Raw genomic sequence first — 23,494 nt, 5'->3', positions numbered from 1 at the left:
GCTCAGTTTGAGTTGCTACGTGGGGAGGTGAGGCTGATTAGCGATCATACTAGCAGTTTGGCTAATAGGATGGACGAACGGAAAAAAGAGGTGGATGAAATATTGAATGGTCAGTCTGACAGCATAACCAACATTGAGACAAAACTGAAAGAAATGGAGAAGGAGGTACTGAAGCTGAGGGGACGGAGTGAAGACCTCGAGGCACGATCACGACGCAACAACATACGTGTCGTGGGGGTAAGAGAAGGGGCCGAGACGGGCAAAAAGCCGTCAGACTTTATGGCGGGCTTGCTGAAAGACAAGTTGGGACTAGCAGTAACACCGACGCTTGATCGAGCACACCGGACACTCGGCGCGAGACGAGACGGGAACGGAGTTCCGCCGAGAGCGTTCGTCGTGAGATGTCACTACTTTACAGAGAAAGAGGAGATAATGAAGAAGGCGAGAGAAATGGAGAGAACACCGGAGGGTCGGAGCGGACAGATTCACATCTTCCCGGACTACACCCAGGAGGTAAACAGTAAGAGAGCAGCCTTCAAAGAAGCAAGAAGCCTCCTGCGGGCCTGCACGGGGATCAGATATGGGCTGCGTTACCCGGCAACCCTGGTGATTACGCCAGAAGGAGGGCAAACGAAAATCTTCGAGAGCCCAAAAGACGCCGTGGATTACATCAAGAAGAAACTGAACCCTGGGTGAAGCATATAGACTGGTTTCAGCTTGGCTAAGTAGAAATGTACACATGCTTACACTGTTGAAATGGGATGACTACTGCAAGCAGGATTTTGTTGACTAGATTTGACAATATTGACAAAGAAATATTTGTTTCAGTGTGTATTTAAGTGGGGATATGCACATGCACTCACATATATTGCTGGGTGTATGTATATATATTTTTTTTTTTTCTTTGTATATAGATATATAATTCTCATCCCATCCTAGGAGCTACGGTTGCCCTGTCATATTATTGTTTTGTCTTATTCAAGGTTTAAGAATTGATTTTTCCCCCTTGGCTATTGTTGCCTACTGCCTATGGTATTGCCTTTTATTTCTATTTTTAATATTTTACATTATTTAGGATCTTGCTCTTGAGAGCTCCCTCTGTTTGTTTTTCCCATGAGGTGATTAAGTCAAAGGGGTGATGTTATACTTTTAAGGTTAGGGGGTGATATACACGGAGCCGCACACGGTAGGCTTGGTGTGTAGGAGGATGATGGACCGGTTGGCCACGAGAGAGCTCGTTAAAGAGCACTGTGTTAGCGTTCATATATGTAATGTGTTATGTGTTAGCTGTGTCTGTGTGTGTGACACCCCCCCCTCCCTCCCCAGACCCTCTCCTTTTAACCTTTTTGTTTTTGCTGCCAAATCTTCAAGGTGTGATCCGGAAAGTGGGTATCATAGGGGTGCAATGGTGATTCCGGGCTGCGGACTCCTGACATGGCACCAAACATGGATGCGAGCAGAATGGACACAAAATTGATGAGCTGGAACGTAAGGGCGATCAATAAGCCGGCTAAACGGAGTAAGATATTTTCGCATTTGAGAGACCAGGGAGCGGAGATAGTTTACTTACAGGAGACGCATTTGTTGAACAAGGACCACCTCAAGCTTTGTAGGGGGGGATTCAATCAGATTTATCACTCAAATTTCAATAGTAAGAGTCGAGGAGTGGCCATCCTTATACACAGGAATGTACAATTCGTAGAAACAACTACTATAAAAGATAAACATGGTCGATATGTTATTGTGGTTGGAAAATTATTCAATATGCCAGTGGTGTTGGCAAACATATACGCACCCAATTGGGATAATGTTCAATTTTTTAAGGACTTATTCTCATTACTGCCTAATTTGGACGCTCATAATCTGATTCTAGGGGGAGACCTAAACTGTGTCCTAGACTCAACCTTGGACCGCTCTAGCCCAACATCCAATGTATTAAGTAAATCAGCACAATGCATTAACTCTTTTTGTAAAGCATATGGTGTGTTTGATCCATGGAGATTCATAAACCCAACCTCCAGACAGTACTCCTTTTACTCCCCACCACATCAAACATATACTAGAATTGACTATTTCTTATTAGATAATAAACTGACTTCTATAGTAACAGATGTAGAATACACTGGTATAGTAATATCTGATCACAGCCCGGTCATGTTGAAACTTCACTTTCCTGAGAATACGCCACCTCAGAGAATGTGGCGCCTTAATAGCAGGCTATTGGCAGATGATGATTTTACAAAATTCATAAACTCGCAAATAGTCTTTTTCTTAGAACTTAATGATACCCCTGATATAAGTAATGGCACTCTGTGGGAATCCTTAAAAGCTTATTTACGAGGACAAATAATTTCATACAGTGCTGGTGAAAGGAAGAGAAAGATGAAACGTACCACGGAATTAATAAAAGCAATAAAAGAAGTTGACCTGGCAAATTCTATGACTCCCTCTGAGGAGCTACATAGAAAGCGGATTTTGCTCCAAACTGAATATGATGTCTTGATAAGTCAATGTGAGGAGGATCTATATCTTAGGTCAAGACAGGATCTCTATGAGCATGGTGAGCGTGCGGGTAAGCTCCTGAGCTACCAGTTGAAGCAATCAGCAGCTGCTGGCAGGATAGTACAGATAGGAGATAACCTGGGAAACAAAATTATAGATCAGAAGGGTATTAACGACCAATTTAAATCTTTTTATAAGGATCTGTATACTTCAGAAACAGATGACAAGGAACGAGTGAAAAATTTTTTTGAAAATCTGGAAATACCATCCCTAGATGACGCAGATAGGGATAGATTAGAGGGACCCATGACGGCTAGGGAGATAGAGAATGCGATTCGGAATATGAAGACAGGCAAAGCGCCGGGCCCTGATGGGTTCCCAAGTGAGTTTTATAAAACATTCGCTTCTAAACTGATACCCCTGCTTTGTGGAGTATATAGGGAGGTCCTTGATAAAAAAGCTTTGCCTCAAACAATGTCACAGGCTTTGATCTCTGTACTCCTTAAGAAAAATAAAGACCCACTTAAATGTGAATCATACCGCCCAGTGAGTCTACTTGGCTGTGATTATAAGATATTGGCCAAAATATTGGCGGCTAGGATTGAGCTTGTTATAAGTAAAATAATTCATCCTGACCAGACAGGGTTTGTTGCTGGTAGACAACTTTCCAGTAATCTCCGTCGCTTGTTTAATGTGATATACACTGCTGAAGATAACATTGAGCCTGAGATTGTGATCTCCCTGGATGCCCACAAAGCCTTTGATAGAATAGAGTATTTCTATCTGTTCACGGCCCTCGAGAGATTCGGATTCGGTCCTAAATTTCGCTCGTGGATTGAGATAATTTATGCGAACCCCCAGGCTATGGTAAGAACAAACAATATAATATCTGAACCTTTTCCTCTGTTTCGGGGGACAAGGCAGGGTTGCCCCTTGTCGCCCATGCTCTTTGATGTGGCAATTGAGCCCCTCGCAATAATGCTGAGGCATGCTGCTGAGCTCGGGGGAATACACAGGGGCACGCAAATTCATAAGTTGTCTTTATACGCTGATGACCTCCTCCTCTTCCTGTCGAATCCTGTCACGAACATCCCGGTAGCTCTTGGTATTATCGAAGACTATGGGAGGGTGTCGGGTTATAAAATTAACCTGGGAAAAAGTGTCCTTTTCCCAATTAATAAACAGGCGAGGAAACTTTCATTCCAGGCCTATCCCTTTACAACAAATAAGGATAAGTTTACCTATTTAGGTATCAATGTAACAAGGAGGTATAAAGATTTATTTAATCATAATTTTAAAGTAACATTGGATACGGCAAAATTAGATATGGAAAGGTGGTCATCCCTCCCCCTATCATTAGCAGGGAAGATAAATTCTGTTAAAATGAACATAATGCCACGGTTCCTCTATTTATTCCAGACGGTACCAATTTTCATACCGAAGTCATTTTTTAAAGAACTGAATAAATGTACATCCACCTTTATCTGGGAAAAAAAAGTCCCCCGGATAAGAAGGGAGTTCCTTGAGAGACAGAGGGAAGAGGGAGGCCTGGCCCTACCAAATTATATGCACTATTATTGGGCTGCTAATATACATAAGGTGTTGTTTTGGGTCTCAAAGTTGGATGACGATGAAACTCCAGTGTGGGTACATATGGAAAGATATGCATCTAGCCCGGTGTCCCTATGCTCCCTGGTCTGCGCTCCTCTGCCCTTAAGCAAACACCTTTACACAAACAACCCTGTTGTATGTGACTCTATCAAAATCTGGGTCCAATTCAGAACACATTTTAAAAATAGAAACGCCCTCCTGTCTGCTCCCGTCTATGGCAATCACTTATTCTCCCCGGCCCTTGGGGGAACAGCATTTAGGGAATGGTATAGAGCTGGGGTGGAATGCGTCAAAAATCTTTTTAAAGGTGGTGTTTTCATGTCTGCTGCTCAGTTGGAGAAGGAATATGGAATCCCCTCAAAGACGAATTACTTAAGATATTTTCAGGTTCGAGATTTTGTGAAAAAGACATTCGCCTCATCCCTTGAGTTGCCGCGGAGTGGATGGATAGATGGGCTGCTAGACATGAATCCAACTCTTAAAGGGACGGTTTCCACGCTCTATGTGAGCATCCAGAAGGTGGCTTCCCCATCCCTTGATATCTTACAAAGGAAGTGGGAGGAAGAGTTAGAATTGGACATATCAGATGTTGACTGGAGACGGGCAGTGGAACTAATACACTCTTCTTCTGTATGTGTTAGACATGGATTGATACAGTTTAAGGTCTTACACAGACTTCATTTCTCAAGGGACAAACTGGCAAGAATGTATCAGGGGGCTGATCCGACTTGCCCTAGATGTAAACAGGTGCCAGCCAATATAGGTCATATGTTCTGGTCCTGTCCCAAGCTGAAAGAGTTCTGGGCCAGAATTTTTAGAACTTTCTCGTCAATCTATAACAAAGATATAGAGCCCGGCCCTCTGACAGCCATCTTTGGTGTGACACCAAGGGAAGCGCCACTAACAATCTCTCAAAGGAAAACAATAGCATTCTCTTCATTGCTGGCTAGGAGATTGATCCTACTTAACTGGATAAAGGCGACACCGCCATCCCATAAACGATGGGTAGAAGAGGTGATGGCACACCTTAAATTAGAACATATTAGATTCACCTTGCAGGGCAACACTAAGAAGTACTCTACGGTCTGGCAGCCTTTTATTTCCTACTTTGAACATGAGTTCTAATTAGCCCCAACATAGATGGCAGCTTTTGACCCCCCCCCCCTCCTTCCCTTCCCTTCCCACATGGGTGATGGGTATGTCTGATGTCTGATATTAGTATGGTATGTCTTGTTACTGTTTTGTCTGTGGTTTAGACCTGTATTTGAGATGTATGTTTTGAGTCCTGCTGTCTTTTTTTTAATTTATTTTTTTATTTTATTTTATTTTATTTTTTTTATTTTATTTATTTTTTTTTTTTGAATGGGATGTTTGTTGTTTGAACAGAAAATTCAATAAAAACACTTTGATAATAATAATAATATAATGTTATTACAGAGACCCAACAGTTCCCACCATGAGCAAGCACTTTGGCGACAATGGCAAGGAAAAACTTCCTTTTAAGAGGCAGAAACCTCAAGCAGAACCAGACTCTAGGTGGGCGGTCATCTGCTTTGACCGGTTGGGTTTGAGAAAGAGAGAGAGAGGGAGAGAGAGAGAGACATAGAGAGGGAGGGAGAAAGAGAGAGGGGGAGAGACAGACAGACAGACAGAAAGAGACAGAGAGAGAGATAGACATAAAGACACAGATAGACAGACCGACAGACGGACTAGCAGTAGAAATAGCAGCTATAATTATAATAATAATGGAAATATGACTGATGATAGTAGTTACAGCTGTAATAATAGCTGTAATAATAGCACAGTAGATCAAAATGATTATCTGATATTAGCTTGTTTACTAATACAGCTTTAGATGACAGAGATCTGATATTTAACAGTCCACACTTAATTTTCCTATTGTTTTGTCCTATAGCAGTGGTGGTCTTAATTTTTATTAGGTTTTTATTAATGACTGCTCTCCTGTTTAATTTTGATTGAATTAATTTAAGTGGTCGGGGGGGAGACACAGTCATTATGGGGTTTTGGGTGGGTAACTGCTCTAATGGAAGCGCAGAGAAGCGTGTAGGACTGCGACTCTGCATCCTGGTCTGGACTCTGGGTTGTCACGGTTTTGGTTCACTAATAAAGTCGGTCAGATTTCTAGATATGAGAGCCGCTCCATCCAAAGTGGGATGAATGCCGTCTCTCCTCATCAGACCAGGTCTCCTCCAGAAAGTCCGCCAATTATCTACGAAGCCCACATCGTTTGCTGGACACCACCTCGACAGCCAGCGGTTGAATGATGACATGCGGCTAAACATGTCATCACTGGTCAAATTGGGAAGGGGCCCAGAGAAAACTACGGAGTCCGACATAGTTTTTGCAAACGAACACACCGACTCCACGTTAATTTTAGTGACCTCCGATTGGCGTAACCGGGAGTCATTACCGCCGACGTGAATAACAATCTTACTGTATTTACGCTTATCCATGCATGCTAACAAGTACAACCTCATAGCCGTTAGCATGACTGTAGCCCGGTCTTGCTAAAACATCCTGTTTCCTTTCATATTAGATATCCAGAAATGTATTGATTGCTGACTTGTGCACTGTCAAGAAATCATCATGTACTGAGAATGTCTTTTGCAGCAAAACACTTTGATATTCTATGTGTCATTGTTATTTCTCCTCAGGTTGTATTCCATGGCCATGTTTTGAGTTGCTAGGAGAAGGAGACCCTAAAATCTGTCAGCACTATGTCCAAGCACCAAATGATGTGAAGATTGAGTTTGTACATGAGCCAAACCCCAAATATGACACAATGGTTGTCTCCTGGAAGCCCAGTTACTATGGTATGTTGATACAGATTGACAACGAAATACTCTCATCCTATATTCTAAAGCCAATTTCTGTATGCGGTTGTGATAAGGATACATAGCATGTCTTTAAATTGGGGCGAAAGTCATACAGTTGTTTGGTCAGTTTTTAAGACTGTAGCCAGTTTTGAAATTAAAATACCATGTCAGGCAGGAGTTACGTCCCCCAAATAATTTGTCATATCAGGGTTTGACATAAAGAAGATTTACTTCAGGTGACATACAGTGAATTATTTTTGAAAGGCGAAAATTATGCCTTGCATTATGAGAATGCTTCTAAGTACAGGTATGAGAGACAGCTCGTTGAATTATTCCAGGCTTTGACAGGTGACAGTATAACAGACTTTCTTGTTAAAAGTTTAATTGAGCATGCACTGAACTGGTGTAACACAAGCAGCACACACATGCATTTGACTTTGGAGTTTGTATGCAACTTAGATGATGGCTTGCCGAGTCCGTGACACTGACTTCACGCTGTCCTTTTGTGTTTGCTGCAGGCATCGCCTTCCTGCGAGGCTTTCAGGTGTCCCTCCAGGCTTTGGGAGGGTCTGGTGTTGCCTGTCAGCTCTTTCTCTTCCACCGTAACCTCTCCATCCCGGCTTCACATGCTCAAAGGGTAGGAAGGGCCCCGCTCGCTTTGGTCTGTGCTTCTTTTTCTGCCTAGAATGCCACTTTTAACGCAAATTCTTGTTAAAAGCAGTTCTCAACAACAAACAACTAAGCAATACTTTGAATATAAATACATTTACATTTTGATTACAGATTATTTCATCAGGGAGTGGATCTTAAATCTTTCCCACCCCAAAGACCAAAGACTTTCCCCTGGGAAGACACACCAGCAGCCAGTATCTTTTAGCTTCTGGACATACTCTCACATTATGACCTGGTGTTTATGAAATTATGTTATATTTTGGGTGGGATAACAGTGACATCATCCTTCAGAAAAACTGAAAATATGCCCTTATGATTTTATCAAGCTCATCAAGATCATTCAAAAGCTGTAATTATCACACGAGAGGCAACGTCACAGGAAGTCTGTTATTTAGCCTTTTGTTATGAGAATGTCCTGAAGGACTATGACACCATACACCATTGGACATGCTCACAACGGTGGGAACTCCACATGCATACATTTAAACCACATTAACACTTAATCCAATGAAAGGAACACACATTACTGTGTTTGACTTGGTAAACGATGAAAACGGTGAGGTTTCTAATAACCCTTATTTTGATAACTATAGGTTGTATGGGGCTGATTTTGTTTTTGAAACAAATCATTTTTGCTCAACCCTGTGTACACAACTCATCTGTCTAATTTTATATGTAATCTGCCAGTTTCAAAGAAGAGATATTTGCGTCACTATGTCCCACGACGATGCATTTTATGTCTGACATATTAGAAACAGATTAGTGCAATTTGCCCATTACTAGGCAACAAGTTGCTATCCACCTGCTTCATTTCGGTTTCTGTAATCAGAATCAGAATCAGAATCAGAAACTGTTTATTGCCAAGTAACATACATTACAAGGAATTTGCTGTGGTCTGAAGGTGCTATTGTTTTGATAACAAATAAGTAGAATATAAAAGCTAAAATAAGAATAAGAATAAAAATAAAAATAAAAAATAAGATAAGATAAATAACAACAGTGCAGTGACCAGAATAAAGTAAAGTGTCCAGATAAAGTGTCCAGTAGGGGGTGGGTGCGTTAATGTAACGCAGTGGGGACAGGGGTGATGTACGTTAATATAACGTATATTGTGTTAATTGTTTTACATGTAAAAACTATGTCCTATAGCATCCCTGGCTGAATGATGGTCTAACTCTTCACAAAACCTTTATAGATGACACACAGTGCTGTAGCTCCAAAACTGTGGGAACCATGAAGGTTGAAAAGCACTATATATGTGAGACCATTTGAGTCCATTTACTTTAACATCCTGATGGAATATGTCACAATAGCTTTACAATTTTCCTTGGATTATATGCTTTAGATTGAAAATGAATTAGCATTACTATCATTTATACTCAAATACCACTTTTTAACCCTTTTAACTCAACTTAATGACAATCTCTAATGGAGTCCTATAGGTGAGCATTTGAACTCACCTATAGAATATGTATATGAAATATGTATTCGCATAAAGCATTGGAAAATAGCACAAATCACACATGAAATGCAGCTTTAATCTAGCATTACTTCACTAAAGCATGCTTCACCTTACATACAAGCTTTATAATTTAACTAACAGAACCAATAATAACACAGCTTTAAGAACAGACTCATGAAATCAACAGATTATTTAAGTATTCTGGACCATACCAAAGGTCATTAACACATCCATACATGTCCTTGAGGCGTCATCATACAATAAAGAAAAGTGTGAAATTGTTAAAGTGTAGCAAGTGTTAAACCAACAAGTGACTTTTAAGAACTGCAATGCATAAACACCATATTGTTGCCTATGAAAGACAGGGATCATGTTTTAAAAAACGTGATATCTATTTAATGGTAAATGTTTCATGAAAGAACCACAAGTTAGTACCAGAGCTACAGGCTGCAATGACCACTCTGTACTAGTATTCTGGTACTCTGGGAGGCAAATCTGACCATAACCAAGTCCAAGTCTCATATCCAAATCTGCATATGCTCAAATCAAATCATCCTACAAAAAAGTAAGTAAAAAGTTCAAATTCAATCAAAAACACACAACGCGTCACATCACATAAAATGGCAACTCGACTCAACAATTCTTTGGGGAAAGTGTTGATAAACATATGTCAGCTGGGATTGGCTGTAGCCCCCCTGTGACTCTCAAGGATAAGTGGGTATAGCAAATAGATGGATGAATATATATAATATATAACAGCAATATATATGAGACTTTGTATGAGAAAGCCGTTCTATTTAACCACTAATAAAGAATATGTCAAAAACTCTTATCTCAGCTTATCAGATAAGTGTGCAGTGTGTTTGAAGTCATAATTGCCACTGAATTCTGCAGGTGTACAAGTCAGACCCTTTCCCCGGCCTCTCCCTTGGGTCCCAGTATGCTGTTACCGTCATGGCTCTGCCAGTGCCTGAGGAGTGGGAGAGGTTCTACCACAGCAAGATCTTTTCCACACGCTGTAAGACTACTTTAAGCTCTAGACTAGATATTATCTCATAAAGCACACACACACACACACACACAGTTTCAGTGAACTTTGTGGTTGCTTCAGGGTAACCTTCAAAATCTAAATCCCTCCTTCTCTTGGCTTATTTACTGTACATATAATGACATCTCCTGCTCTGTCCCCAGAAAGCTCTCTGCTCTCTAAACTTTGCCCTTTTCATCATATATCTTTCAGTAAGACTATTGTCAAAACAATGGTGAATTTATAGTAATATGCGCTGGTTTTGCAGCATGTGCAGAGAAGAACGGTCTTGAGCAGTGCAAAAAAGGTGAGAATTTCTCATAGTTCCCAAATAAAGTCTGGTATAACAATAAATGTTTTCCTTCTTCGGTAATGCTTCAATTTACAGGTCCACAAATTTCATGGAAAGTAGGTGATAATTAGCAAGTTACGTATTTGAAATTTCTTTGAAATTATCCCCAAATTACCCCTAAATGTGTCCAAAATTACTGCAAAATTATTTAAGAATTATATTGTGCTCTTTCCTAATAAGCAGTTGCGGTTCGATTTTTCACAAAAGTTAAACTTGCTGAAAATCTATCAATCCATGAATAAATGCTGCAGCTCTTCAATAACCAAGAAATTCCTGCGTTTTGCTTCCCAGCTGTTGGGTAAAAGTGAAGGGGGTTAGCCCTGAAGTCGATCTGCCCAGGAGGAAAACAAAGTCTTCCCTGTGCTACCGACAAGGGTCTGGAAGCTAGCACAGGAGCTTTGGCCCTGCAGGAGGAGAAGGTTTTCAAGTCCGGGGTGGGGGGACCCAGTGGGGGAGTGGCGCCGGAATGGGCACCAGAACCGGAGACAGATGAGATGGCAACGGAACAGGGTTTAGCTAGTAGGAACTATCTAGATATCAGTTAACTTCGTATTACTTTCCTTGAAATGTATGTATGCATGTAATTATCACCTACTTATCATGAAATTTGCGGACCTGTAAAATGAAGCGTTACCGTTTCTTCTTATGATCAGCTTGACATCATGTCAATATTTTATGGTCTGGTTGTAGACTGGTATCCCAAATATATTGAGGTCCAACATGAAGGGACTGCCATCATAGTGACCTTTAACCTGGCTCCCCCGAACCTGGGCATCAGAAGCTACTTCTCACTGTGTTACGCAAACGGCATAATGAAATACACAGACATAACACCTGTGAGTTGTTTCAACTTCTGCAGCTTTATATTTTGCCAATGCCTTGCTTCTATTATGTGTATTACGGAACTATTTGATAATTAAGTGAACTGAATACTTGTATTTAATTTCCTTAGAATTCCACCAACAACAAAACTCATCACAGCTATCAGCTGAATGGCCTTCAAGAAGGAACCAATTACACTTGTGAGGTAAAATAAAAGTGGATTATAACTATTCTATCCTTAACACTGATTGCATAATATATAAAACTACAACTGTTTTCAACCTAATCTCAGGGGCTTTGTGTTTAATAAATTATATTGAAATACCAGTCTCAAAAAATATGTATTATATGGACTATCTATATATTTTATGCATTAATTTTCAACCATCGGCATTTAGCATTTAGCCAGATATTTCCCCTCAAGAGCTGGTGGAGAGCAAAACAGAGATAAAAGGAGAGTGAATATTGGACTTGCATTCATCATCACAACCCCAAATTAATGCTAATGTTGCTCCATGTCTTCTGGATAAATAGGCTGTTAGCCAACACAGTCGATATATCAACTTTATAAGGTGATGTGTCAGTGTTTTGTTTACAGCTTGTTGCGCTGCCCCCAAGTGGCCCCCAAAAGAAGTTTATTTTGTCAATCTACAAGGTCAAGAATGAACTGTCATGCTCAACATTTCTTGTTTCACAGATTGCAGCTAACGAAGTGGATGCAGTGAGGAAAACATTCAGTGTTCAAGTCATGCACATTCAAAAAGGTGGGGGAGGTTGTTTTATTGCTGCTGATCCACACAATCACTATGCATCATAGTAGGTGCTATGCAAACCTCTCTTTTCATTTTGTTGTGGAGATATAAGTGATATAATATTTAAGTGTCTGTTGGACCATGAATACAGTCTGTGTATATTTAATACATGTGTGATCAATCCCATCAGTCTTTCATCCCTTTAAGTAATACTTTGGAATTTGGGGAAATATTCTTATTATGCTTCCAGTCTTTATGCTAAACTAAAATAATCTACTCCCAGCTCTAGCTCCATAATTAGCACACAGGCATGACAGTGGTATCAATCATCTCATTTTAACTCTCGGCAGTAATTAGTAACGCATTTTCCAAAATGTCAAACTACTTCTTTAAGGTCTGTCACTGAATTATCATGTAATCACAACTCCCCACTCCTCAGAAGGTGCCTTGCAACTCTCTGTCACTCTCTCCTGGGCTTTGATGCTTCCACTGGGCCTGGCTGTGGTAGCCATACTTGTAGTCTTACTGGCTGCTCTCACCAGGAGGAGGCCCAAGCTGCAGATGAAGAAACTTGACATAAAACCAGGTGCGAAGACAAACCAAATACTTCATGTAAAATCACTGCTTGCATTTCATGAAAGCTAATCAAAATAAGTCATGATAATAATCCATTTTACACCATTTGACAGAGAACCTTTCTTGTACCTCTGTTCTGTCTTTTCCATTACTGGCATGATGTGAAATACAACCAGATTTCTTATTTTCATCCATTCAGATGTTATCAAGCAGCATCAAGAAAGCGGGACTCAGGAGGAAGTGATGGCATTGCCCAGAAACAGGCTGACCCCTCCTCGTCTTCTGATTTGCTACAGCAGTTATGATGGGCCCGCTCATGTCAAAGCTGTCATGCAGTTAGGGGCCTTCATACAACAACACATGGCCACTCAGGTAGTGGACATGACATGTCGTGGCTCTAATGCCTTTTCCTACAGGTGTGCTGATTCAGTGGAATCGGACAGGCAGAAACAAATTATGAATACATCCATCCATTCATTTTCTACTGCTTATCCGGGGCCGGGCACGCGGTGGCAGCAGGCTAACCAAGGTGGTCCAGACATCCCTCTCCCTAGCAATGTTTTCTAGGGAGATCTCGAGGCGTTCCCAGGCCAGATGAGATATGTAATCCCTCCAACGTGTTCTGGGTCTAACCCGGGGTCTCCTACCAGTTGGACATGTCCAGAAATCCTCCAAAGGAAGGCGCTCAGGATTCATCCTGATCAGATGCCCGAACCACCTCAACTGGCTCCTTTCGATGCAAAGGAGCAGCGGCTCTACTCCGAGCTCCCTTCGGATCCCTTTTGAGGTCCTCCCCCTATCTCTAAGGCTGACCCCAGCCACCTTGATGAGGAAACTCATTTCGGTCGCTTGTATACCCAATCTCATTCTTTCGGTCCTTACCCAAAGCTCATGACCATAGCTAGGGGTTGGAAGGTAGATCGAGTGGTAAATCAAAAGCTTTGCCTTCCGGCTTAGCTCCCTCTTCACCACAACAGTTCAATACAACACCTGCATTAGTGCTGACACCGCATCAATCCGCTGGTCGATCTCACGCTCTATTTTACTCTCACTCGTGAACAAGACCCCGAGATACTTGAACTCCCTGCTTGAGGCAGTAACTCAGATTGCTCAGGCAGGGAGCAATCCACCTTTTTCCAGGAGAGAACCATGTCCTCGGACTTGGAGATGCTGACTCTCATCACGACCACTTTGCACTCGGCTGCAAACCGCCCCAGTGCATGCTGTGGGTCACAATCTGATGAAGCCAACAGAGCCACATCATCTGCAGAGAGCAGAGAAGCAATTCTGAAGTCCCCAAACCAAACACTCTCCTCTCCCGGCTGTGCCTTGAGATCCTGTCCATGAATATCACAAACAGAATCTGTGACAAGGGACACCCATCGAAAACGTATTTGACTTTTGTGCAGAATATACAGATACAGCTTGCACTATATATATATATATATACAGTATATATATATATATATATATACACATATACATATAAGGACCAGGTGGCTTGTAGCAACGGCCCCGATGACCCCATACTCCCACAGTACCCCTCACAGGACCCCCCGGGGACACGGTCATAAGCCTTCTCCAAGTCCACAAAACACATGTAGACTGGATGGGAAACCCCACCCCCCACCCCAGTAAGCCCCCAAGGGTCCACTGTCCACAAGGCTAGGACGGAAATACAAAAAAGGATAACTGTCATCTTACAAAGCTAATTATTATATTGACAATTTCTGTGTTTCAATCTTTTCTTTAATATGAAATAGGGGTGTGTAAAATGTGTTATTAGAACACTTTGTCGTGACAGTGTTCTCCTTTGTTCTTCCCAGGTGTGCTTGGACCTGTGGGACTCTCTGAGCGTGGCTGAGGAGGGCAGTATGGCCTGGCACTGCCGTCAGATCCGGGAGAGCGACTTTATCTTGGTGATCTGTTCTTGGGGCTTCAATCGCAGACCTAAGCCAGAGCCAGAGGGTGACAACAAAGATGAGGCAGACAGAGGGCTGGACTTTGGGTCCAACGCCTTCAGCTCTGATGTAGCCATCAGACTTGTCGGAGAGGAGGTGGGACGAGCCAAAGCCAGGGGCCAGGACATGTCCAAATACATGGCGGCCATTTTTGAGTACTCTGAGGAAACAGACATTCCCACTGAGCTGAGGCTGGTATCTCACTACACGCTGACAAGTGACTTACCGCTGCTCTTCTCCCACCTCCATGGAGTGGCTCTGCATAGGCCGGGGGGTTACCTGAAGATAAACTACATCTCAGAGGAGGGCTTTTCTAAGTCACCAGCCGGAGCAGCTCTGCAGTTAGCAATCTACGAGGCTGGGATGGCAATGAGGGCAAAAAGGTATCACTCTGTGGAGGGAGGGAACTAAACACTAAAAAAAGCAATCCAATACGCCCTAACTTAATGGTGGTCCTCAGCCCAGTATAGGAGAATAGTTGGCTTACATAGCCAGACCTATCTCCACACTTCGGAGAAAGGTCTAGCTCAACCCATTATCATTCTGGGACAGGAGAAAAAAACGCTCTGGCTTGTTTGTATTTCTTTAAACCAATCACAATCGTCTTGGACAGCGCTAAGCCCAGGATGCAGTGACTGTGCCCTTGCAAAACGGTAACACGCAGACTGAAATAGTTGGCCAATGGCAGTCTTATCCCAACAGCCTACATCCGGTGAGTCAGACTACCTGAAGATAGACACTGATGATGGCCACAAACTTAACGGTTCCCTTAAATAATTGACCAACTAATCACCTCTGCCTCAGTTGTGCTGCAATGGCAGCAGCAGTGCACTTTGACCTCTAAAATGTGTTAACATGGTATATGTGTGTGTGTGTGTGTGTGTACAGGAAGGATTTGTTAAAAGAACGTCCAGTAATGTGTGTAATGGTCAAAAAAGCTATCTTAGTCTTACAAAAGACATTTTCTGTTTGTTTTCTTGCAGTGTCATGTGAAGTTATTATGAAATGAAAAACTTGTAATACAAGCATTGTACATAAATAAACAATTAATCTCATACGCGAGTTATTGAAGTTATCGTTTGAGAATGTTTGCCTTGAAGTACATACTGAACATTGTATACATGTATGTTTACAGTCATGCTTATAGTTTATGTATACATGTGCATATCTCATATATTCAAGAATGGATTAATAGGTCCCATCATTTGTAATGTTATGCTGATGTAAGGTGACGTGGATAAATGTGAGTTGTCTTGCATTTTGTGTTGTATTTTTGTGAAATTTAGATTTTCTTTTATGCATCTAATCATCTAATAAAATAAGATTAAAACAAGTTTTCTTTGGCTCATCAAATATGTCATATATGGCTTATTCATGACATTTGTGTATGACTGAATGGGAGGTATTGTCGATGCTGTAGGTTGCCAGGCTGCAGAAAAACCTCTATCTGTCTAGAATAATTTTGGTAATCAACCATGTCTGAATACAGTTGATTAGATGCCATTTTAGTTTTTAAGTGAAGGATTGGTTTGTTAATTATGAACCTTTCGCGTGTATATATAATTAACAATTCAAATTGTAATTACAGTTTAGTGACTTGAGCAACAAGGTCTGGCAACCCGGTTGGAGGAGGCATCGTTGTGAGCCATAGACTGTTTAAAGCATATTGGGTTAAGTTAAAGGGATCTGATGAGGAACAACCTGCAACAAATGTGCTGTGTGGTTGTTGGGAATATTCACAACAACGTAAAGGACTTGGTTGGAATATTGATACAGTAGCAGTCGAATATGGTTTAAATGGGTTAGATTATGGGCTAAATATTGTGTGGGGTAATTTTCATCCCAATGTGGACTTGCCACTTGTGGAGCAGAAAAGAGAATGGACTGAAAGGAATGTGGATAACATTGGATATCAGAATCAGATTCAGAATCAGAAATACTTTATTGATCCCCAGGGGGAAATTGTACAGTACCGGTGCTCCCATTCAAGAGTAGAAAGCAGCATAAATTAGAAATGAAAGTATGTAAAAAATATAAAAATGAGAAATAGAAAATAAAAATATACACATTTACAATATTTTCAAATATGAAAAATAAAAGTAAAAAATATATACAATAGCAATGTATATGTATGTATGTGTATATATATATATATATATATATATATATACATATGTACAGTGCATCCGGAAAGTATTCACGGCGCTTCACTTTTTCCACATTTTGTTATGTTACACCCTTATTCCAAAATGGATTAAATTAATTTTTTTCCTCAAAATTCTACACACAACACCCCATAATGACAATGTGAAAAAAGTTTTTTTGAAATTTTTGCAAATTTATTAAAAATAAAAAACTAAGAAATCACATGTACATAAGTATTCACAGCCTTTGCCATGAAGCTCAAAATTGAGCTCAGGTGCATCCTGTTTCCACTGATCATCCTTGAGATGTTTCTGCAGCTTAATTGGAGTCCACCTGTGGTAAATTCAGTTGATTGGACTGTAGTGGGAAAATACAACACATCCCTTTAACACCCTTAAAGGTCTATTTTAGGTCACAGGTATTTGCTGTGGTGCCGCCTTGACTCTAGCAAGGAACCATAGCCTTTTCTGAATGATCTTGGTGTATTTTCAGCTGTCTATAATTACCATTTATTGGGGTCTTGATCCTTACAAGGTAATGACTGTCAAAGAGAGTGACGTATGTCTTGCAAGTGTTCACATTCTTTGCTGTATATTCTGTATAAAAGCAGACCACTCTGAGGTGCAGGACGGTCAGCCGGGCAGGGACAATTGAGTTGCTGTCGGGACCGTCCGTCTGCAGACGTGAATAAAACCACAAGAACTACTCCCTTGTTGCCAGTCTTCTGTTTTTCCTGAAATTCCCACGACAATTTTGGTGTCAGAAGTGGGATTCCTTGGGCGTGAGACGACAGCGGGCTCAGTGCTGCGAGGAAGAGTGCACCCCCAAAAACCTCCCCAGAAAACCAGGGTAGAGACGTGGGACCTGGCAGGTCTGAGCCGGGGTCGGCTCACGGCAGGAATCGAGGTGGAAAACTAGAGGGAAGGTTCGAGAGAGATGTTCTTCTGGTAAGAGAAATTCCACTGTGACTCCCAGAATTGCGAGCAAATATAGGCTGGTTCGGGAGAAGAGATCAGGGTCGGAAATAAGAGGGGTTCTGTATAACCGACGGGTTACTAGGGCAGGTCCGGGACCGCTAGAGAATCGCCTGAAATGGGTACCAGTAAAAGTAAAGAGACAGTACTGCGCGATCCTATCCAGGTGCCAGAGCCTAATAGAGGCGCCCCCAATGTGATGTACATGTTGAGAAATTATGGGACTGAGAGTTGTGTTCAGCTGTTGGTATGGGTTACAGAATGCGGGTTCCCTGCTGGAGGCAGCTTCAGCATAAAAGAGCTCAGAGAGCTCAAAAGAAAGTTAAAAGACAAGGAAACGATAGATGAATTAAAGTATAATGCAATGTCAAAACAACAAAAAAGAAAGTATACACCCTTTAAACCAGAATGGAAGGCATATGAAAAATGGTTGGATGAAGCTAAACATAGGGAAAGGAAAACTCAGGCAGGGCTAGCAAAACCTAATCAATCTGTGCAGTGTCTTAAATATACAGATGCAGACTTGGACTCGGCTCCACCAACTGGCCCCAGATTTATGAGACACCACCAGCAAGAAGCCTCAACACCAAGTACAGGTTCCTCACGTGAGATTCCCTCCAGTCCGGCAATGGCCAATCCAGATTTGTATCCAGCGTCCCCTTCATCACCACCGGCACAACCTTCCTTTTCTATGTCTTCAGTGCTACCACCGCCATCTTATACACTGAGTCCAAGATCAGTGACGATAACAGCTGGTGGCAGTGAGCTACAGCAGACTAGAACTCCTGAGGTTGGAGGTCAGAGCATCGACACCAGCCAAATACTGCAAGAAATTCAAGACAGTATTAACAGCATACGGCGATATCGGCAGCATACAGAAGGAAGAGAGCAGATAGTTCAACTTGCTCATGACAGCACCCTACAGTTTCCACTGGTAGAAGTGGCAAATGGCTATGGGGGCATACAAGATGTGTACAGACCATGGACTGTGTCTGACATAAAGGAGGTGGCACAAGGTCTCCCACATGTGAATGAGGTTGGAGGAGAAGAGTATGCGATCCAACTTCTACAATTGATTGGACAGTTCCGTCCGACCACAAACGAAATCAAGCGTTTGTTGGGAATCCAGATGGGTTTGAAGTGGAGTCTTGTTGAACCAGGATGGCCCATAGTTGACATTTATTATAACTGGACTCATGGAAGTCAGTACAGAGTGAGTGTTGAGACTCTGATGGACAGAATAGAAGCAAAATTCAAGCGCAGGATGGACTTGGGGAAGATTGCAGCTTGCAAACAACTACCTGATGAATCAGTGGTTGATTATTTGACCAGATTAACTAAAGTCCATGATGACAACAGCGGGATACCACCGGCACAGCCTGACGGTAGAGGAGAAATCCCCATGAGCCCATGGGAAGCACACCTAAGAGACAGATTCATTCAAGGCTTGCTCCCTGATATTCAAGAACATGTGAAGAGACATTGTGTTGGCTATGAAACCGCCAGACTACTAGATGTGGAGAAATATGCTGCCCACGCAGAAGGGATGAAGAAAGAGAAACAGAGGCAAGCGGATAAGAAGAAAGAAGATGCCAGTGACAGACTTGTGATGGCCCAGCTCCAACTTTATGAAGGATGGCAGAGAGGCCGAGGAGGAGGAAGAGGTAGAGGACGCACTAGAGGCATGAGGGGCAGAGGTAGAGGACGCAGTGATGGCTGCTACAATTGTGGAGCATTTGATCACTGGATCAAAGACTGTCCTCATCGACAAATGAGATATGGGGGTTCCGACTGACTGGTGGTGGAGCCGGGGACAAGCACCGATCTGCAGACACGTGAGAACACCACTATACAAACACTAACACCTAAAATTAGAGAACAGAGATGTTTGAATAATGCACGAGGGACATACGCTATGTTGACACATGATGCATACAAAGTGATGCCTATGCTAAAACTAAAGGTCGCAAACCAACAAATCTCCTTTTTGGTAGATTCAGGGGCAACAGAGTCGGTAATAATGGAAAAAGAATTAAGACCAAAACCAAAAATGAATGGGAAAATTATGAAAGCTGTGGGAGTAACGGGGAATACCGTGAAAGAAGAATACACAGTTCCGTTAACAGTTGAAGATGAGGTACATGGTACTTTTGAACATTCATTTCTTCTTTCATCCTGTTGTCCAATAAATTTATTAGGACGTGACCTTATGTGTGCACTGGGACTCACTTTGGCTGCTAGTGAAGCAGGGGTGGAACTTCTCAGACAAAAAGAAGATCTGCAATTAGTACAGTGTCAGTTAAAGGAATGGCTATATGTGTACCAGTGGAAGTTTGTTCCAAAGGGATCAGTTTTTACAAATAGATATTTGTTACAACAGATTAATAAGCACATACAGATTGAGGAGAATCCTGAATTCTACTGCACAGCATATGTTTCATTAGGACCAGATTTTGAGTATGAGTCGGTGTGGTTTGGAGAAGGGGAAGAGACGGATGTTTTGACAACAGATTGGGTATATTGGAATAAGGATGTGTGTGCTACAAATGTAATATTGTCACAGGAAGTGCAAAGAAGGTTTTTTCAGGTTCATGACTCAAGTCCGCATATTTTAGTAGGTAAAACTCAACATGCGAAGGGGAGTGAAACTGGGCCGTGGATGAGGACGTGTAAAGAAGACCACCGGTGGCGAGAAGTAGAAGAAGGAGTGTATTATAATACGAGTCTGAATGTGTATAAGTGTCGTTTGTCGGTGTGTTGTAATGCTCAAAGGAGCGTTAGAATATTGGCCAAAGAGGAGATTGACATCTTTGTGCAAGCAGGGTGTACCCCAGATTCACCTGAGTTTGCAGGAATTCCACATACTCTTTGGGCTAAAAGTAAGTACGATGTGGGATTAATTGAAGGAGTGGCTCCCGTGGAGGTGATGCCAAAATCTTGTTTTCGCCCTTGTAAGGAACAATATCCATTAAAACAAGAAGCAGTGCAAGGAATAACACCTGTATTTGAGTCACTGTTAAAAGCTAAAATTATTGTTCCATGCGAAACTTCGCCAGTGCGTACGCCTATCTTTCCAATCAGGAAGGTTAGAGATGCTGGCCAGCCGGAGGAATGGAGATTTGTACAAGACCTGCAGGCAGTAAATTCAGCAGTGCATGCACGAGTACCAAACGTGCCGAATCCACATACTATTTTATCGCAAGTTCCACCAGAAAGTACATGGTTTTCAGTTGTTGATTTGGCAAATGCATTCTTTAGTGTTCCGGTGCATAAAGACTCACAATATTGGTTTGCATTTTCCTTTAAAGGTAAAACTTGGACTTGGACGCGATTACCTATGGGATTTTGTGAGAGTCCTGCCATTTATAATGCAGCACTAAAAGAGAATTTGGAGAAACTAACATTACGCGGTGGAAGTGCGTTATTACAGTATGTCGATGATTTGATGATTTGTTCACCAACGAAACAAGCTTGTGAAACAGATACAAAATTGTTGTTGCAACATTTAGCAGATAATGGTCACAAGGTTAGTTTTAATAAATTACAATGGGTTCAACCAAAGGTGACTTTTTTGGGACATGTGATCACAGTAGAGGGCAAATCCCTTTCTCCCAAGCGTGTAGCTGCTATTCAAAATATTCCAAAACCATTGACGAAAAAACAACTTTTGTCTTTTTTAGGAATGACGTCATATTGTCGACAGTGGATACCTAATTATGCGGAAATGGAGGCTCCACTTTCAACAATGATACATGGTAAAGGCCTGACTGCGCACCAAAAAGTGACTTGGACTGACGACGCTGTGGCAGCTTTTGTAAATTTAAAAGTGGCTTTACAGACCACACCAACTTTGGGACTGCCAGACATGACAAAGCCGTTTACACAGACGGTTGACGAAAAGAATGGTTATATGACATCAGTTTTGTTACAGGAACATGGAGGTAAACGAAGGCCAGTAGCTTATTTTTCTTCGAAATTAGATACAGTGGCAGTTGGACTTCCAAGGTGTCTTAGAGCAGTGGCAGCTGCAGAAAAGGCTGTACTTGCATCGCGGGATTTGGTTGGTTATCAAGATTTAACCCTTTTAGTACCACATGCAGTTTCAGTTATTCTGTTGGAGCAGAAGACAGCTCATTTGTCGACAGCAAGATGGTTGAGATACCATACTGTTTTGCTTGAGATGCCTAACATTACGATGAAACGTTGTACAGTTCTTAATCCGGCGACTCTTCTTCCTACAGCGGAAGAGGGAGAACCACATGATTGTGTTGCAGTAATAAATGAAATTTGTTCTTCTAGACCAGACCTTCAGGATACGCCTCTTCCCAATGCTGAGTTGGAATTGTTTGTGGACGGATCAGCCTCACGTGACCCAGACACAGGCAAAGTGTTAGCAGGATTTGCTGTAGTGACACAATATGAGACGATATTGGCAGAACCACTTTCTTCAAGTTTCTCTGCACAAGCAGCAGAACTTAGAGCTCTGACTGAGGCATGTAAATATGCGGCAGGGAAGACTGTTAACATTTATACGGATAGCCGATACGCCTTTGGCGTAGCTTTTGATTTTGGAGCAATTTGGAAACATAGGCAATTTCTTACATCTACTGGTAAGCCAATTGCGCATCATCAGTTGGTGTCTGAACTACTGGAGGCTGTTCTGTTACCTAAACAGGTTGCTATTTGTAAATGTGATGCTCATTCTAATAATGTTGATCCTATTTCACAGGGAAATGCCAAAGCAGATGCGGCAGCAAAGAGGGCAGCGCGATCATCTCTTGCTATATCACAACTTGTTACTGTTCCTCAGGACGTTGGGGTGACAGTTACAGCTGATTTGTGTGAATTACAGGAAAGAGCGACGACGGAGGAACGGGCCTTGTGGAAGAAATTACAGGCTTATGTTCGGGATGGCGTTTGGTTTGGGCCTGATGGTAAACCGTGTTTGCCTAAGTATCTGTATCCTGTTTATGCTAAGTTGTCGCATGGCTTGGACCATGCGTCAAAGGGGCAGATGCAGGCAGACATAAACAGACATTGGTTTACAAAGGGATTTTCGGTATATGCACAAAATTATTGTCAAAAGTGTCTTGTCTGTGCTGTACATAATGCAGGAAGAGGTCAGCAAATGCCTATGAGTGCACACCCACCACCGGAGATGCCTTTTGACCATTTACAGATGGATTTTATTGAGTTAACATTAAGTGAAGGGAAGAAATATTGTCTTGTGATTGTGGATATGTTTAGTAAATGGGTAGAAGCATTTCCAGCGTCCAAGGCAGATGCGAGTACGGTGGCTAGAAGTTTGGCGAGAGAAATTATTCCAAGATGGGGAATTCCAAGGAAAATTAGTAGTGATAATGGAGCACATTTCGTCAATAATGCTTTGAAGATAGTAGGTGAATATTTGGGTATTAATATGAAAACACATTGTGCTTACCATCCTGCAAGTGGTGGAGCAGTGGAAAGAGAAAATGGTACATTGAAGAATAAACTGGTAAAGTGTTGTGAAGAAACAGGATTGACTTGGATAAAAGCTTTACCTTTGGTGTTGATGTATATGAGAGGAAGAGTGAGAAATAAATATGGTTTCAGCCCGTATGAAATATTGTTTGGAAGACCGTTGCATACTGGTATAGGACCACAGAAACGACAATTGCCATCTACAGAAACTTGTGAAGATGAAATGTTGCGTTATTGTGCTGCTCTTTCTACTGTGCTTTGTGATATTCACAGACAGGTGAAAGACGCTTTGCCACAGGAGGCTGAAGGACAACTACATAGCCTGAAACCCGGTGATT

The 23,494-nt window shown here is 41.8% G+C and overlaps 1 protein-coding gene across 1 annotated transcript; it reads left to right on the top strand.

Moving 5' to 3' along the window:
* Positions 1 to 279: 279 nt before the first annotated feature.
* On the top strand, positions 280 to 15,907 carry LOC139299199 (interleukin-17 receptor D-like). Its single transcript, XM_070922100.1, has 11 exons — positions 280 to 520; positions 6,789 to 6,947; positions 7,469 to 7,587; positions 9,979 to 10,102; positions 10,380 to 10,418; positions 11,154 to 11,299; positions 11,416 to 11,490; positions 11,983 to 12,049; positions 12,477 to 12,623; positions 12,813 to 12,985; positions 14,440 to 15,907. The coding sequence occupies exons 1-11, from the start codon at positions 280 to 282 to the stop codon at positions 14,983 to 14,985; spliced, it is 1,836 nt and encodes a 611-aa protein (XP_070778201.1). The 3' UTR covers positions 14,986 to 15,907.
* The last annotated feature ends 7,587 nt before the right edge of the window (positions 15,908 to 23,494 follow it).

This window comes from Enoplosus armatus, chromosome 16 (genome assembly GCF_043641665.1).
Source record: "Enoplosus armatus isolate fEnoArm2 chromosome 16, fEnoArm2.hap1, whole genome shotgun sequence".
Lineage (NCBI taxonomy): Eukaryota > Metazoa > Chordata > Actinopteri > Centrarchiformes > Enoplosidae > Enoplosus > Enoplosus armatus.
Note: the sequence above shows the minus strand (reverse complement) of the source record. Positions and strands in the feature narration are given on the sequence as shown.